The sequence below is a fragment of the Leptodactylus fuscus genome, chromosome 1, assembly GCF_031893055.1.
Source record: "Leptodactylus fuscus isolate aLepFus1 chromosome 1, aLepFus1.hap2, whole genome shotgun sequence".
NCBI classification, from domain to species: Eukaryota; Metazoa; Chordata; class Amphibia; order Anura; family Leptodactylidae; genus Leptodactylus; species Leptodactylus fuscus.
This window is the reverse complement of record NC_134265.1, coordinates 9,224,744-9,243,023: the sequence shown is the minus strand read 5'-3', so window position 1 is coordinate 9,243,023 and position 18,280 is coordinate 9,224,744. Positions and strand designations below refer to the sequence as shown.

The 18,280-nt window shown below is 46.4% G+C and overlaps 2 protein-coding genes across 3 annotated transcripts in view; one reads left to right on the top strand and one right to left on the bottom strand.

Annotated features, from left to right (window-relative positions):
* Nucleotides 1–18,280, top strand: part of LOC142191151 (uncharacterized) — a 1,229,165-nt gene that overhangs the window by 524,523 nt on the left and 686,362 nt on the right. The window lies entirely within an intron of this gene.
* Nucleotides 1–18,280, bottom strand: part of LOC142189845 (uncharacterized) — a 236,989-nt gene that overhangs the window by 9,954 nt on the left and 208,755 nt on the right. The window contains exon 3 of one of the 2 annotated variants that reach the window (XM_075262256.1): nt 13,230–14,925. In XM_075262256.1, coding sequence (XP_075118357.1) covers nt 13,230–14,925 — 1,696 coding nt within the window. Of the gene's footprint in view, nt 1–13,035; nt 14,926–18,280 lie in introns of those variants that run through there. The other variant, XM_075262255.1, reaches the window with a different exon arrangement.

Genomic DNA, 18,280 nt, shown 5'->3' with positions numbered 1-18,280 from the left:
GGGCCCCTCTCCCGCGGCAAGCCATGTGCCCCCATTCCATCTGTGGGCGCTGTGGCGGCCCTGTCCCCGTCCCCCTTCCAGGGGCCCCCGGGTTTACCTGCCCAGGCCCCCCCATTCCCGCGTCCCCCACTGGACCGGCAACTTCCTCACTCCCAACACCCCACCCCTCTCCCTTCTCAAAGTCCCCTAACTCGCCTGTCATCACAACCCTTCTCCTGCGGCCGAATGACACTGTAGATAGCCCTGAGCAGACATTGGCGACATCCCCGACGGACATGCAGAGTCCAGAGGCCGCAGCCGCCACGGGACAGCAGGCCGAACCAGCGTTCCAGACCGCGGCGCAGGTGACCCCCTGTCCGGCCACGGCAGAGCACTGCGGTCCTGTGGTAAGCTCACACAGGCGGGCATCGTACGCACTTCTCGCTGCGCCAGAGTACGGGTGCTGGTTCAGGACGCTCTGGGCCTCTGAGAGCCGCCATGTTTTTGTGGATGCCAGCCGGCCGATAGCTCCGCCCACATAGAGAAACGGCACCCATCCAGGTGAGCTGCTGATGGGGCTGGGATGACGTCATCCCAGGTCCTACAGCGTCCCAGGTCCTGCAGCGAATTCTAAAATGAAAAGCACCGGTCACAGGAGTGAATTGCGATGGCGTACGGGAATTCCATGTAGCCTATCGTTCAATCCGGGAACCAAGTTATATATGTGCGCAATTTCAGCCAAATCCGTTTGCCCATCTAGGTGCCATTGCACTCCCTTTTCAACCCCCCTCCCCCCCCGACCCCTTTGCACCCACCCCCTGACCCCAGCCTCGGCCTCCTCCCCTGCCTGGGGTTAGGAGCTAGGCCCGAGAGGGCAATAGGGAGTTTGTGGATTTCTATGCTAAAAAGTGTGTGGGATTGCAGAGCTGGTGGTATGAGTTGTGGTTTTGTGGGAAAAACGTATGTCTGCGATTGTGGCGAAAAGTAGCCTATCGTTCAATCCTGCCTAGGAACTATGTTTGTTGAAAATTTGAGCCAAATCGGTTGAGCGTTTTTTTTTTTGCGTGATTGAGGAACAAACATCCAAACACACAAACATCCACAAACACACAAACTTTCACATTTATAATATTAGTAGGATATTAGTAGGATAGGATATGGGAAGAATATGCAAATCTGTCTTCCATGATATAATTAGGATAGGATTAGTAGGATATGCTTGAAACACAAAAGGAACGTTTGGAAATATAGAACTAGTAGCTTTTTTTGCCCTGTATTATTGTGTACATCTCCGCAGCTGAAAGTGGAAATTTTTTTTAAAAATGTTCAAAATTTTCAGCATTTGCGAGTTTTTTAATAAATTTACGCAAGTTATATCAATCTAATTTTACCCTCACAGTAAAGTACAACATGTCACAAAAAACCAATTTCAGAATCGCTTGGATGCCTGATACTGTTACAGAATTACCGTATATACTCGAGTATAAGCAGAGTTTTTCAGCACAGTTTTTGTGCTGAAAAAGTGCTTTTCGGCTTATACTAGAGTCATTACGGTAATTTTCTGCTAGCAGGCCAGGAAAGCAGACCCCGACCCCCCCCCCTCCCCCACGGCTCCATCACACGCCGGATGACGTGGCCACGTAAGCTCAGACTTGCAGGAGCTGACCTGTTCCAACGACAGCCGGGAGACTAATGAAGGCTCCCAGGCCCGTCATTGCTATATTACTATTGTGGCTGGCTATGACCATCCGTAATAGTAGTGTAGAGAATCTCCCATAGACGGCAATACATTTGTACTGCTGTCTATGGGACTTGCAATCAAATTGAAGGTTCAAGTCCCCTGGGGGAGCGGGGGGCTAAAAAAAAAATAGTGAAAAAAAAATTAATAAATAATCGTTTAAACGAAATATAAAATGAATAGAAGTTCTAGATCACTCCTTTCCCTAGAATACATATAAGGGCAGGTTCACAGCACCCGATCTCAGTTATGCAGGTTTCCGTTTTCTGTCGGCAGAAGACGGAAACCAACATTCAGTGTCCGCCGGTGAGCGTCTTCTTCTGCGGTGAAACCGTTTAGTTTTTTTTATCGGACACAAAGTCCTGCATGTCCGACTTTGAGTCCGGTTAAAATAAAAACTGTTTCGCCATGGAAAGCAGAAGACGCTCACCGGCGGACACTTTTCAAACCCATGAATGGGTTTGAAAACTGCCTGCCAGTTTCCGTCTCCTGCCCAGTGTAGTGTGAACCTGCCCTCAAAGTAGAAAATTACTGGAAAACACATACACATTAGGTATCCCTGTGTCTGAAAGTGCCCGGTCTACTGGTATAGGGTATCTGCAGGGCTCCTATTCCAACGGGAAGGGGTTAATAGGAGCACTGCAGATACCCTATATTCAGCCAGACTGAATTCCAAGTGGGGGGAAAAAACCCCAGTCCTCAAGCTCAGGGAAGGGGCAGACAGACAACCAAAACACCCCCTCCCCTTCCCCAGCACCTATTGCACCCAAAAACTCTGACCATTCTAATTTTTAATATTTTCCAGTAGCTGCTGCATTTCCCCCCTCGGCTTCTACTTGAGTCAATACACTTTCTCAGTTTTTTGTGGTAAAATTAGGGGTCTCGACTTATATTCGGGTCGGCTTATACTCGAGTATACACGGTATTCACTGATAAAGTCACACATGGCAAATTTCCAAAACTTGGCTTGATCATTAAGGTTCAAAACAAGCCGGTCACTAAGGGGTTAATAAAGATAGAAGAATAATTACCCCTCCTTCATAATAATTATTCCCCCAGCTTTATTATTAATAATTACTCCTTAAAAATAGCCCCCATTTTATATATATATACTACAGTGAAGGAAATAAGTATGTGATCCCTTTCTGATTCTGTAAGTTCGCCCACCGACAGACATGAACAGTCTATAATTTTAAGGGCGATTAATTTTAACAGTGTAAAAATATCAAAAATAAAATCCAGAAAAATCACATTGTATAAGTGTTATACATTTATTTGTATTTTGCAGAGAGATTGATCTTGCCTTCCATCGACTCCTCACAGTTTCTAAATTTACTAACTCTTCTCTGCCCCTCTCTGAACATAATCTTTTATCTCTCACCATCAGTGCCCTCTCCCCTTCACAAGATACCCCTACCCATCACACATATAGGAACTTGCGTGCTATCGACACCCAGCACCTCTCAGATACTCTACAGTCCTCTCTGTCCCCATCTCCTCAATCTCCTGTCCCAATCTGGCCACCAGTCACTATTATGAAACCCTTAAAATGCATTGGATGAGGTGGCTCCCCCCTTTCACTCGTAAAGTCCCACATAGGAGGCAGCAACCCTGGCACACGCCACAGACACGATTTCTTCAGCGGTGCTCTAGGTGTGCCAAACGTCTCTGGAGAAAATCACGTTCACCTGCAGATTTCCTCCACTTCAAATTTATGCTTAAAACATATCGTTCTGCCCTTCACCTCGCCAAACAAAACTATTTCACCGCCCTCATCTCTTCTCTCTCCAGCAACCCTAAAAGGCTTTTTGAAACTTTTCACTCCTTACTCACACCCAAGGTGCAGACGTCATTCACAGACCTTAGTGCTGAAGACCTGGCCACTTATTTCCATGATAAAATTGATAAGATCCGTCAGGAAATAACTGCCCAAGCCCCAGGTGGCAGTGATCCCTTCACCTACCATAGTACTGATCGCCTCACCAACCGCACTTCAGACAGTCCATTCTCATCTTTTGAACCTGTTACAGAAGAGGAAGTCTCCCAGCTACTTTCTTCATCTCGCCCTACAACCTGCAGTCGTGACCCCTTCCCCTCACACCTTCTCCAATCTCTGTCGCCTGCTGTCACAACTTACCTTACTAAAATTTTTAACCTCTCTCTCTTCTGGAATTTTCCATCCTCTTTCATACACGCTGTCATAACCCCGCTACTGAAGAAATCCTCCCTGGACCCGTCCTGTGCTGCTAACTATCGACCTGTCTCTCCCCTCCCCTTCCTGGTCTATTCTTGCTTAATCCGCTATCTCTCTGCTAACTTTCTGCTTGACCCCTTACAATTTGGCTTCCGCGCTCTGCACTCTACTGAAACGGCCCTCACAAAAGTCTCCAATGATCTCCTAATGGCTAAATCTAATGGTGACTTCTCTCTTCTTATTCTTCTGGAACTCTCTGCAGCTTTTGACACTGTTAACCATCAACTCCTCCTCACTATGCTCCGCTCAGTTGGCTTCAAGGACACTGCGCTCTCCTGGTTCTCCTCTTATCTCTCAGACCGCACTTTCAGTGTATCATTCGCGGGCTCTGTTTCCTCCCCTATTTCCCTTGCTGTTGGGGTTCCTCAGGGCTTGGTCCTAGGCCCCCTACTCTTCCCTCTCTACACAGCCCCCCATTGGACAAACCATCACCAGATTTGGCTTCAGATACCATCTTTATGCTGATGACACCCAATTATACACATCTTCCCGTGACATCACCCCTGCACTCATACAGAACATCAGTGGCTGTCTCTCTGCTGTCTCTAATATCATGTCCTTGCTCAATCTGAAACTAAATCTCTCTAAGACTGAGCTACTACTGTTTCCACCATCTAATAGATCTGTCCTGATATATCCATTGCAGTCTCAGGCCTTACTATAACTCCTAGGCAGCAGGCCCGCTGCCTCGGGGTTATGCTTTACTCAGACCTTACCTTCACCCCTCATATTGAATCACTCGCACGTTCATGTCACCTCTACCTCAAAAACATCTCCAGAATACGCCCCTTCTTTACCAGAGATACACTAAAGACACTTATTGTCTCTCTGATTCATTCTCGCCTTGACTACTGTAACTCCTTACTAATCCCCTCACTAAACTCTCCCCTCTACAATCTATTCTGAATGCAGTGGCCAGGCTCATCTATCAGTCTAGATGCTACAGCGATGCCACCGGTCTGGGCTGGTTACTACAGTGAGGCCTCCAGTCTGTGCCAGTCACTACATTGGCACTACAATCTCCATCAGATTCCTTACTGGCCAGGCGGGATTTTTCACCTCCCATTTATTTCCATAGAGCTCGGAGGTGGAATCTGCCTGAAGATCGAGCAGGAGGATTATTTTTCCGCTACCTGAAATAATCTGCTATATAATTCTGGTAAATTCTTTCCCTTCACGAGGACTGACAGCCGGTGAGGAAGAAATTTGCCTCGTTCACATCGATGTCAAGTCCATATTCCTGCTGTCCGTTCTATTCTATACTACATTTATTACCCCCTATAGCGGTATCACATTTATATTCAGGTATTATTAGTATTTTACCTGAATCGGGGAACAACAAATAGTCTAAACAATGTCTGAATAGAATCAGTGACCCTTCTGTGCTTTATATAGTGGTGACTCCTCACCTGGGCGGGTCCCTGTAGGAATGTCCTCCTCACACTCCTCATCACCACTCACATAGGGCTCTTCCTTTATTCTCATAGATATAACATTAATGTCGCTCAGATCTTTATCCTGATGGAAAATCTGTGAAACAAATAATGTAAAAGTCACTGGACAAATGGGGAAGTCACAGAGAATGTTCTAGATCATTAATCCGCATGAAGATGAAAGATGTCCTGACAGTAGCTGCAGGTCTGTGAGAAGCCGGATAAACATATTAGATGGCGGCTCAATGACACCACCCATGTATATAACCATATAATACTGCTGGATACAACAAGACTGACCACAAGGACTTCACAGCCCGTCTACACATCATAGGGAATATCTCCATCTACCTGATCATCATCCTGTGGAAGAAGAGGACTGGGACATCTCTCCGGTGTTGTCCTCTTACTGGATCTACCTGTAGGAAACACAGACAGGGACTGAATTCATTCTGTACATACAAATAATGGAAGTCCATGTGTATATAGCCATGTCTATTACCTGCTGATGTGAGGGGCTGGTGGTCCTCCATCATCACCTCCTTGTACAGATCCTTGTGTCCTTCTAAATACTCCCACTCCTCCATGGAGAAATAGACAGCGACATCCTGACACCTTATAGGAACCTGACAACACAATGATACAGTCATCACCCCGACCCCTCCAGTTACTGTATAATGTCCCAGCATTCCCAGCAGTGTCACCTCTCCAGTCAGCAGCTCCAGCATCTTCTTGGTGAGTTCTAGGATCTTCTGTCCATTGATCTCCTCCTGTATCAGGGGGTGAGGTGGAGGCCCCGGGATTGGGCTCAGGGTTCCTCCATATCCCTCATACACAGGAGCCTGACAGCGCCCACTAGAGGTCTTCTTCACTACTGTGTAATCCTGGTTATGGGGAGACACATTAATAAATCTCACTACATACATGTCCAGAGTCCATCACCTCTCCAGTCATATCATCTGTTATTACTATAGATAAGAATGATGTCATGATGACATCATCAGAATCTCTCACCTCTCCAGTAAGCTGGTAGATGATCTCTAGGGTGAGATTTAATAGACTTTCCGCCATCTTGTTCCTGTCTCTTTCCATCCTTGATGGATCAATCAGGAATATTCTCTTCTATAGAAGATACTGAGAGGATTCTATATTGTAGGAACCTGAATGGAGAGAAGATGAGACAATGTAATCACTACACGGAATCCCATGGAATAAATAGAAGAGTTGAGTCCCATTATTATCACCACCTCCTACTTCTGACGTCGGCAGCGTGTAGCTCAGGAAGGGAGTGACTTGTTGTGGGCCGGCTTGGTGGGTATATAAGGTGTGTGATAGGCTGAACAGAATCTCATTGGGAGTATTAGACCAGCCTCAAGCGTACTGGCTGAGGGGTGTTCAGTACTGCCCGGGGTGTTGCAACCCAAATTAGATCTGGAAGAAGCAAAACCTGATGCCGAACAGCCCAGGAGGCTCCAGCAGCTCTAGTAGAATGAGCCGCGCTACCCACTAAGGAGGGGAAGAAACCCTCAAGAAGGTGAGGAAGAGTCCAAAGATACGGAGCTGACACTTGTAAAGATGACACTGACTTTCCCTGCAGCTTCAGTCACAACAAGTGATGGTTCGTCCATCGATCTCTTGGAACAGCCACAACTGTCACAGATAGATCTCCCAAATTTCTGTCTGGACTACAATCTACTGGCCATAGAGGAGAAGACACTCGGCCCTGATATTACCAGCACACTGGAACTAACTGTACAGTCCTCCCTGACCCTGACAGAAGAGGAAGTATTACAGCCTAGTACGCAACGTGCAACAACAAGTGACTAATGCAGAGGAGAAAGTGGCCAACGGGAATCTGTAGGTTTGTGACTTACTGAAATGAGCAGAATCTTACATGATGGTATAGAGGACGTAGAGAATGGGCCCCGCTGTAGGGACATGAGAGGAATGAGTGTCCCGGAGAATGTTCCATCCAGAGATCTAACACCGATACAGGGGCTTGTAAAAGTCTTCAGCCCCCTATAGCAATACTTTGTAGAGCCGCCTTTGGCTACAATTCCGGCTACAAGTCTTTTGGGCTCGGTCTCTACCAGCTTTGCACATCTAGAGAGGAGATTTCTGCCCCTTCTTCTTCTTTGCAGCCAGATTGGATGGAGCGTCTGTGAACTGCAATTTTCATGTCTTGCCACAGATGCTCAATGGGATTCAGGTCTGGACTGTGACTGGGCCGTTCTAAGAGCGGAATATTCTGTGATCGAAACCATTCACTGGAGCTCGGGCTGGAGGTTTAGGGTCATTGCTGGAAGGGGAATCTCCAGTCTCAGGTCTATTGTAGGATCCAACAGGGCCACAAGGAGGACATTATAGTGTGTGGGGGCCACAGGGAGGACATTATAGTGTGTGTGGGCCACAAGGAGGACATTATAGTGTGTGGGGGCCACAAGGAGGACATTATAGTGTGTGGGGGCCACTGAATGTATGAGAAGGGCTGAGAGCGAGCACTTACCTCCTCGGGTACAGCAGCCGTTTGCTCACAGGACCTGTGATGATGTCATAGGTGTGGGAGGAGTCAATGAGTCACACGATCATTTACTGCTGTTATAGCTGTAGAAGATACTAAATCCTAGTGAGCTAAAGGACCTGTGATGATGTCACCTGTGTGGGAGGAGTCACAGAATCACATGACCAGATATTAGAGGTCTCTACAGAGCTGTCTGTGTGTGACGTGTATGTAGCAGAGCCGTCTGTGTGTGACGTGTGCAGAGGTGAACCTAGCCTCTCTGCTGCCTGAGTCCGATGATCAAAAGACACCCCCACCTCCACCATTGAGTCTTCTGATCATCCACCTCAGACAGACAAATACTCTAGGTAATCCTATCCTATTAATATTATAAATGTGAGTTTGTGTGTTTGGATGTTCGGATGTTTGTTCCTCAATCACAGCCAAACGGCTGAATGGATTTTGTTGATATTTCACACACACCGACATATTGCCCAGGAAGGAAGAATAGGCTACTTTAAATGTGGGTCACTCACCCCAAATCGCCACCGTGACCCTCCAAAGCTCTCTCCTTCTCTGATGTAGGAGCTGGCATTACGCAAGCCCAGGTCTTTCCACGCACCTCCTATTTGCAGCACCATACGTTGCTGGCAAAGTGTGGGCGGGCCGATTGACCGGGAAGACCGTAGTCAACATGGCGGCAGCCCACATGCTCCAGCCGCTGCTGCCATCCCAGGCCGCCTACACACTGCTGGCATTCCGGCCGGCTACACAGGACCGGCAGATGTTGCGGACTACACACCATACACAAGGTGAGTCCAGGGGGGTGGCCAGTGTCCGCAACGATCGTCTCCATTAACCCTAACGCCGCCTCAGTCACAGCTGGCCTGTCCTGATGTCCTCTGCCGGTGCGTGGGCGCTGCGCTGCTCCTTCTCCGCTATATTCCTTCTCCGCGTCGGCACCCGGACATGTTCCTATGGCAGCCGTGAGCCTTGCGCAGGGTCCTCGTCCTGTCAGTCTTTTGCTCCTACTGCAGCCTAGGCTGCGTAACCTGCAATAGAAACGCTGGTATAGCATAGCATAAAACCGGCGCTTCTACTGCAGGCTACGTGCCATAGGCTGCAGTAGGAGTGAAAGACCGACAGCTCGGGGACCCTGTGCACGGCTCCCGGCTGCCATAATAACGTGATGCCGGCCCCAGAGCTTGCTCCGGGTGCCAGCGCTGAACACGAACATAGTAGTGCCGGCAGAGGAAATGCCATCTTAGTCAGCTGTGCTGCGGGAACAGGGATCACCGGCTTGCTTAAGGGGGAGAGGGGTGGTGGGGCATGGGTGATCGGTAGGGGCCGAGGGGGGGGGGTTTGCTGGTTTGGGGGAGGTGCTGGTAGTAGGGGTTAGAGAGGGGGCCGGGTTTCACACCAGAGGGCAGAAGGCAAGTAGGGGGGGGGGGCAGATTGATCATGTGGAAAGGGGGGAGGGTAACCAAGGTCACAGGTGGGTGGTGCTAGGGGAAGAGGTTGATGTAGGAGGTGACCGTAACTCTAAAGGGGGCCGGGGACACGGGTGGGGGGTAAGGGGAGAGCCAGGGGTGCAGGTGGAGGGAAAGGGGAGGGCCAGAGGTGCAGCAGCGGGGCGGTGGGGTCCTGGCCCACGACGCTGTGGGAGGTGACTGCGCTGGCCGCAAGGAAAGGGCCATGGGGGGCCACGGACCGCGCTGCAGGTGGATCACACAAGGGTGAGGGGACAGCGGACGAAGTCGCGGGTTATAGCTAGTACTCTTATAAGGGGGAGCTGTGGTGATTCAGGATTGGGAGGCTTATGTAGATGAAGCACACCGCATTGTCTCTTACCTAGAGTCTTACTCTCCCCTCCCTCCCTCTAACCCTCCCACAGATCCCTCTGCTTCACATCCGGAAGAATATACAGTGCCTTGCGAAAGTATTCGGCCCACTTGATCTTTTCAACCTTTTGCCACATTTTTGGGGAAGAATCAACAACAAGTAGAACACAATTATGAAGTGGAATGAAATTTATTGGATATTTTAGACTTTTTTAAACAAAGAAAAAACTGAAAAGTGGGGCGTGCAAAATTATTTGGTCCCTTTACTTTCAGTGCAGCAAACTCACTCGGTTCAGGTCAGTGAGGATCTCTGAATGATCCAATGTTGTCCTATATGACTGATGAAGAGAAATAGAATCCACCTGTGTGTAACTAAGTCGCCGTATAACTGCACTTGCTCAGGGGTCTGTTTAAAGCACAGAGTGCATCATGAAGACCAAGGAACACACCAGGCATGTCCGAGATACTGTTGTGGAGAAATTTAAAGCCAGATTTGGATACAAAAAGATTTCCCGAGCTTTAATCATCCCAAGGAGCCCTGTGCAAGCAATCATATTGAAATGGAAGGAGTATCAGACCACTGCAAATCTACCAAGACCCGGCCGTCCCTCTAAATAAGGAGGAGACTGATCAGAGATGCAGCCAAGAGGCCCATGATCACTCTGGATGAACTGCAGAGATCTACAGCTGAGATGGGAGAGTCTGTCCATAGGACAATAATCAGTTATATGCTGCACAAATCTGCCCTTTATGGAAGAGTGGCAAGAAGACAGCCATTTCTGAAAGATATCCATAAAAAGTCTTGTTGTTTGCCACAAGCCACCTGGGAGACACCAAACATGTAGAAGAAGGGGCTCTGGTCAGATGGAACCAAAATCCAACTTTTTGGTCACAGTACAAAAGGATATGTTTGGCGTAAAAGCAACACAGCTCATCACCCTGAACACACCCTGATCCCCACTGTCACACATGGTGGGGGCAGCATCCTGGTTTCAGCTTTTCTTCAGCAGGAACAGGGAAGATGGTTAAAATTGATGGGAAGATGGATGGAGCCAAATACAGGAGCATTCTGGAGAAAACCTGTTGGAGTCTGCAAAAGACCTGAGACTGGGACGCAGATTTATCTTCCAACAAGACAATGATCCAAAACATAAAGCAAAATCTACAATGGAATGGTTCACAAATAAACGTCTCCAGATGTTAGAATGGCCAAGTCACAGTCCAGACCTGAATCCAATCGAGAATCTGTGGAAAGAGCTGATGCTGCACAAACGTCTCTATCCAACCTCACTGAACTCCAGCTGTTCTGCAAGGAAGAATGGGCAAGAATTTCAGTCTTTCAATGTGCAAAACTGATAGAGACAAACCCCAAGCGACTTGTAATCGCAGCACATGGTGGCGCTACAAAGTAGTAAAGGGGTATTCACATCACACTTGTTCACCAACCTGCAGGCTGTGTGCTCTGTTCACTTCCTGGTCTTCTCGGCACATTGGTGGGCGGGGTTTCACTTGCTCTGCTATGTTTGCAGTCAGTAATGAGGGATTGGTTGTTAATGAATTACCACAGTCGGAAGCTGATGTAGCAGAGCCGGATTTGAGTCAGTTTGTAATACATACAGAGGTGCCAGACTCCCTATCTCAGCCCTTATCAGCCAAATTCAAGTAAACCGGCTGATAAGTGGAGGAGCAGGAGATAAGAGCTCAGAAATCCGGGAGCTCTCACCTCCCCCCTCCCCTATCTGAGGAGCTCCGTTATCTGTGGCAGAGACATACACAGCTCAGAGCTGCTGCCAGCGCTCAGCCCCTCCCTCCCCCCTGAGTGCAGGCAGCTATGTCAGAGCAGATAAGCTTGTGGTCCTGGGCCCATGGTCATAGAAACCAGTGTAAACAATGAAGTGAATAAATTAAGATAGCGGCCAAACAAAGCAGTTTTGATAAAGCAATGTATAATAATTTTGCACGCTCAATTTTTCAGTTTTTTCTTTGTTAAAAAAGTTTAAAATATCCAATAAATTTCGTTCCACTTCACAATTGTGTCCCACTGGTTGTTGATTCTTCCCCAAATAATTAAAATTTTATATTTTTATGTTTGAAGCCTGAAATGCGTCAAAAAGTTGAAAAGTTCAAGGGGGCCGAATACTTTCGCAAGGCACTGTAGATCTCTGATTCAGGATGTCTTTAATAAGGGTGTCCTGACGGATAAAGAGAGGTTTTTTTGGATGTTAGAAATTCAACAGTGGATCCGCAGTGTTTTAAGGTTAAATTGCCGTGTTGGCACTCTGCGATAATTTATTTGGGTTGCAGTTTGGGCACTCGGTCTCAAAAAGGTTCACCATCAGTCCGTTCATCTCTTTGGGACAGCCAGAGATAATGGAAGGCTGAGCTCTACTTCCTATCGGCCTTCCCATAGAGATGACTGGAGCAGTAGTGCAAATGCAGGAGCCCTGTTCTGATGATGGCGGGGTCAGGATAGGTGATAAGTGTCAGAGCAGTGGGGGATGGCTGCTGGCATAGATGAGAAACTTAGGAAAAGGATGGACGGCGCTCTAAATGATTTCTTTGATCTTGTGTATTTTATTGCAACATATCAGTCTCCAAATTATAGAGCTCGAGTACATAATTGATAAGCAACGTTTCTGTCTGAGAACACCCAACATCAGCATTTTTTAATTTTTTCTTGATAACAAGTTTGATGTAGTAGAAACATATTGACTTGGACATCCCTGTCCTTAAAGTTTGTTCATACAACACTTTTACCCTTACCCTTCCCCTGGGTTAAGTCTCAGGGTCAAAGAGGCAAGGTTCCCCCATCCCATTGTCAAATTTACAGGCCCTGAAATCTAAGATGGCTGACATGAGGCTGGTTGACTTCTGTTGGATCCTTCATCAGAATGTGATGCATTCTGGATTTGTATTCTGTTTTTACGATATAGTTCATTACACTTGAGAAAGGGCAGTAAGCCTGAAACGCGTTGTGTATCTAGTTGGACATTAATAAAGAGTATTAGCATGTAATATCTGGTGAAGCGCAGTGATCTTTATCTTCTGGTCCTATTGTCATCCCCAGGTAAGAGGTTATTATTCTATTGTGTTTGTCTTTGTGTTACTGATACTGCTGCTTTTGTAGATTCAGGAGTTTCGTGTTTCTGTGTGTTATCATTTTGAAACAAGTCGTTTCAAGATCGTCTATCATGCTTTACACTTTATATTGGGGACTAAATTGCAATTTATCTTTTATAAAGTATTTTACAAGAATAAAATTAATATATAAAGTCTTCTAGCTTGTTTCCATATGTGCTTTGATTATCTCTATATGTTGTTTATGGGACTTCAATTGAGATATTGATTAGAGGAAGTTTATTTTAGTGACCATCCGGACACTATAGCTTAATATTTTTGAGACTACTACCAAAATTTCTACAATCTTAGTGGCCTCCTCTCAGATTTACAACTGCAACAGATACAAAACAGTATCAATGATTATGTGTGCATTCTCTGATGTTTAACAAGTTCCAATTTAGAGATGAAACATTTCCCACATTCTGAGCATGCATATGGCTTCTCCCCTGTGTGAATTCCCTGATGATAAACAAGACCTGATTTCTGAGTAAAACATTTCCCACATTCTGGGCATGAGTATGGCTTCTCTCCTGTGTGAGTTCTTTGATGTGTAACTAGGTCTGATTTAGATATAAAACATTTCCCACATTCTTGGCATGAAAATGGCTTCTCCCCTGTGTGAATTCCCTGATGATAAACAAGACCTGATTTCTGAGTAAAACATTTCCCACATTCTGGGCATGAATATGGCTTCTCTCCTGTGTGAGTTCTTTGATGCGTAACGAGGTCTGATTTAGAGCTAAAACATTTCCCACATTCTTGGCATGAAAATGGCTTCTCTCCTGTGTGAATTTTCTGATGATTAACAAGATTTGTTTTCTGAGTAAAACATTTCCCACATTCTGGACATGAATATGGCTTCTCCCCTGTGTGAGTTCTTTGATGATAAACAAGACCTGATTTCTGAGTAAAACATTTCCCACAGTCTGTACATGAATATGGCTTCTCTCCTGTGTGAGTTCTTTGATGAGTAACGAGGTCTGATTTAGAGATAAAACATTTCCCACATTCTTGGCATGAAAATGGCTTCTCTCCTGTGTGAATTCTCTGATGATTAGCAAGATTTGATTTCACAGTAAAATATTTCCCACATTTTAGGCATGAATAAGGCTTCTCCCCTGTGTGAATTTTTTGATGGTGAACAAGAGTTGATTTCATAGTAAAACATTTCCCACATTCTCGACATGTATATGGCTTCTCCCCTGTGTGAATTTTTTGATGTTGAACAAGAGTTGATTTCCTAGTAAAACATTTCCCACATTCTGAGCATGAATATGGCTCCTCCCCTGTGTGACTTCTCTGATGTTGAACAAGTTGTGATTTAGAGAGAAAACTTTCCCCGCATTCTGGACATGAAAACTCTCCGGTGTGAGTTCTTCTATGTTCAACAAGTTTTGATTTCTGAGTAAAACATTTCCCACATTCTAGGCATGAATATGGCTTCACTCCTGTATGAATTCGTTGATGCTTAACAAGATCTGAATTAGAGACAAAACATTTCCCACATTCTCTGCATGAATATGGCTTCTCCCCTGTGTGAATCTTTTGATGTGCAACAAGATTTGATTTCTGAGCAAAACATTTCCCACATTCTGGGCATGTATATGGCTTCTCCCCTGTGTGAATCCTTTGATGGTAAACAAGACTTGATTTCTGAGAGAAACATTTCCCACATTCTCTGCATGAATATTGCTTCTCTCCTGTGTGAGCTCTCTTATGTTTAATAAGTACTGATTTGTGAGCAAAACATTTCCCACATTCTGGACATGAATATGGCTTCTCTCCTGTGTGAGTTCTTTGATGAGTAACAAGGTCTGATTTAGTGATAAAACAATTCCCACATTCTGTGCATGAAAATGGCTTCTGTCCTGTGTGAATTTTCTGATGTCTAGCAAGATTTGATGTACTAGTTAAACATTTGCCACATTCTGGGCATGAATATGACTTCTGCCCTGTGTGAATCTTTTGATGGTGAACAAGACTTGATTTCCGAGTAAAACATTTGCCACATTCTGGGCATGAATATGGCTTCTCTCCTGTGTGAGTTCTCTGATGTATAGCACCCCTTCTGCAACTTTCATTTTGCTTAACAGACTGTGATAAATTACAAGAAAGATCTTTCTCCTGAAGGTCTGAGGGTATATCTGGAGTAATGGCATGTCCTTCACATGGATCTTGTGTGATACCATGATCCTCTGCTTTATAATCTGTAGATATCAGATGTCCTTCTGAGCTCCTGGTACAGTCATCTGACAAGAAGAAAACTGATATTACTATTATTGAATAACATAACCTTATAAGTATATTCCCCACTGAGCTGCCGCTGCCTGAGACGCTTCAGACCGTGTGAAGAAGTGAAGTCAGTGGCACAGGCAGCAAACGACGGCAGCGCGGCCTACTTCATTAGTATTCACTGTGCTGAGACAGAGGTCAGTGATAGTGAATAGTAATGAAGCGGGGCAGGAGACACCACCACTGCTCTAGGTCACTGTAGAGGTGAACACAATCCATGGCTGCTTAAATATGGCCACTTAAATGGAATAATACTGTAGGATGCCATAAATCTTACTGTATTACACCCCATACACACAATAGAATCCAAACCACATCTGCTGGATTTCCCAGCCTGAACTGTTGTCCAATATAGTCATGGTCGGCGTTAGGGGGACAAACTGGGGAAATGCCCAGGGCCCTCTGTCTCCAAAGGGGCCACGCGATCTGCAGCACCAGAGGTTTGGTCTGGTGACCCAGATCGGGGCAACCTTAATAACCAGTCTATCAGCGTGCTATGCAGGGAGAGAGGTTTCATCATCAGGACACATGGGGGAAGCATAAAAGGTGAGTAAAAGTTTTATTATTTTATGAGAAATAAAAGTGGCCAATAATAAAAAAAAGTAGGGCACATATTTATAATAGTTCAATTTTATACCTTACCCCCTCATATAATAGTTTCTCTACCCTTATAGCTCCCCCATAAATATATATTTTTTTGTATTCATAAGGAGAGACTATTATTAATAAGGATAGCGGAATTATGATATTAGAGGGGTATGTACAAAAAGGAACTATTAATAGTAAATCTAGAGGAAGAACAATTATTAATGAATAGAGATGAGCGAACACTAAAATGTTCGAGGTTCGAAATTCGATTCGAACAGCCGCTCAATGTTCGTGTGTTCGAACGGGTTTCGAACCCCATTATAGTCTATGGGGAACAGATACTCGTTAAGGGGGAAACCCAAATCCGTGTCTGGAGGGTCACCAAGTCCACTATGACACCCCAGGAAATGATGCCAACACCTCTGGAATGACACTGGGACAGCAGGGGAAGCATGTCTGGGGGCATCTAACACACCAAAGACCCTCTATTACCCCAACATCACAGCCTAACAACTACACACTTTACACACTCAATACCACCTCTCTGACAGTAGGAAAACACCTTGAAACATGTGTATTTGGCACTTGCAGTGAGGAGAGCTTGTCACCAGCAGTGAATTTGGCCCTTGTAGTAAGTTGAGGTTGGCACCAACATTTGTTTTGAAAATCAGGGTGGATTGAGCCTCTAACCAGCAGAGTTTGGGCAAATTCATGGTGGAGGGAGCCTCTAAAAACCCCAGTTTGGACCAATTCATGGTGGAGGGAGACTCTAAAAACCCCAGTTTGGACCAATTCATGGTGGAGGGAGACTCTAAAAACCCCAGTTTGGACCAATTCATGGTGGAGGGAGCCTCTAAAAACCCCAGTTTGGACCAATTCATGGTGGAGGGAGCCTCTAACCAGCCCAGTTTGGACCAATTAATGGTGGAGGGAGCCTCTAAACAGCCAAGTTTTGGGAAATTCATGGTGGAGGGAGCCTCTAACCAGCCCAGTTTGGACCAATTCATGGTGGAGGGAGCCTCTAACCAGCCCAGTTTGGACCAATTCATGGTGGAGGGAGCCTCTAAACAGCCCAGTTTGGGCAAATTCATGGTGGAGGGAGCCTCTAAAAAACCCAGTTTGGACCAATTCATGGTGGAGGGAGCCTCTAATTAGCCCAGTTTGGACCAATTAATGGTGGAGGGAGCCTCTAACCAGCCCAGTTTGGACCAATTAATGGTGGAGGGAGCCTCTAACCACCCCAGTTTGGGCAAATTCATGGTGGAGGGAGCCTCTAACCAGCCCAGTTTGGACCAATTAATGGTGGAGGGAGCCTCTAAACAGCCAAGTTTTGGGAAATTCATGGTGGAGGGAGCCTCTAACCAGCCCAGTTTGGACCAATTCATGGTGGAGGGAGCCTCTAAACAGCCCAGTTTGGGCAAATTCATGGTGGAGGGAGCCTCTAAACAGCCCAGTTTGGGCAAATTCATGGTGGAGGGAGCCTCTAACCAGCCCAGTTTGGACCAATTAATGGTGGAGGGAGCCTCTAAACAGCCAAGTTTTGGGAAATTCAAGGTGGAGGGAGCCTCTAACCAGCCCAGTTTGGACCAATTAATGGTGGAGGGAGCCTCTAACCACCCCAGTTTGGACCAATTCATGGTGGAGGGAGCCTCTAACCACCCCAGTTTGGACCAATTCATGGTGGAGGGAGCCTCTAAACAGCCCAGTTTGGGCAAATTCATGGTGGAGGGAGCCTCTAACCAGCCCAGTTTGGACCAATTAATGGTGGAGGGAGCCTCTAAACAGCCAAGTTTTGGGAAATTCATGGTGGAGGGAGCCTCTAACCAGCCCAGTTTGGACCAATTAATGGTGGAGGGAGCCTCTAACCACCCCAGTTTGGGCAAATTCATGGTGGAGGGAGCCTCTAACCAGCCCAGTTTGGACCAATTAATGGTGGAGGGAGCCTCTAAACAGCCCAGTTTGGGCAAATTCATGGTGGAGGGAGCCTCTAAACAGCCAAGTTTTGGGAAATTCATGGTGGAGGGAGCCTCTAACCAGCCCAGTTTGGACCAATTCATGGTGGAGGGAGCCTCTAAACAGCCCAGTTTGGGCAAATTCATGGTGGAGGGAGCCTCTAAAAAACCCAGTTTGGACCAATTCATGGTGGAGGGAGCCTCTAATTAGCCCAGTTTGGACCAATTAATTGTGGAGGGAGCCTCTAACCAGCCCAGTTTGGACCAATTAATGGTGGAGGGAGCCTCTAACCACCCCAGTTTGGGCAAATTCATGGTGGAGGGAGCCTCTAACCAGCCCAGTTTGGACCAATTAATGGTGGAGGGAGCCTCTAACCAGCCCAGTTTGGACCAATTAATGGTGGAGGGAGCCTCTAACCACCCCAGTTTGGACCAATTCATGGTGGAGGGAGCCTCTAACCAGCCCAGTTTGGACCAATTCATGGTGGAGGGAGCCTCTAAACAGCCCAGTTTGGGCAAATTCATGGTGGAGGGAGCCTCTAAAAAACCCAGTTTGGACCAATTCATGGTGGAGGGAGCCTCT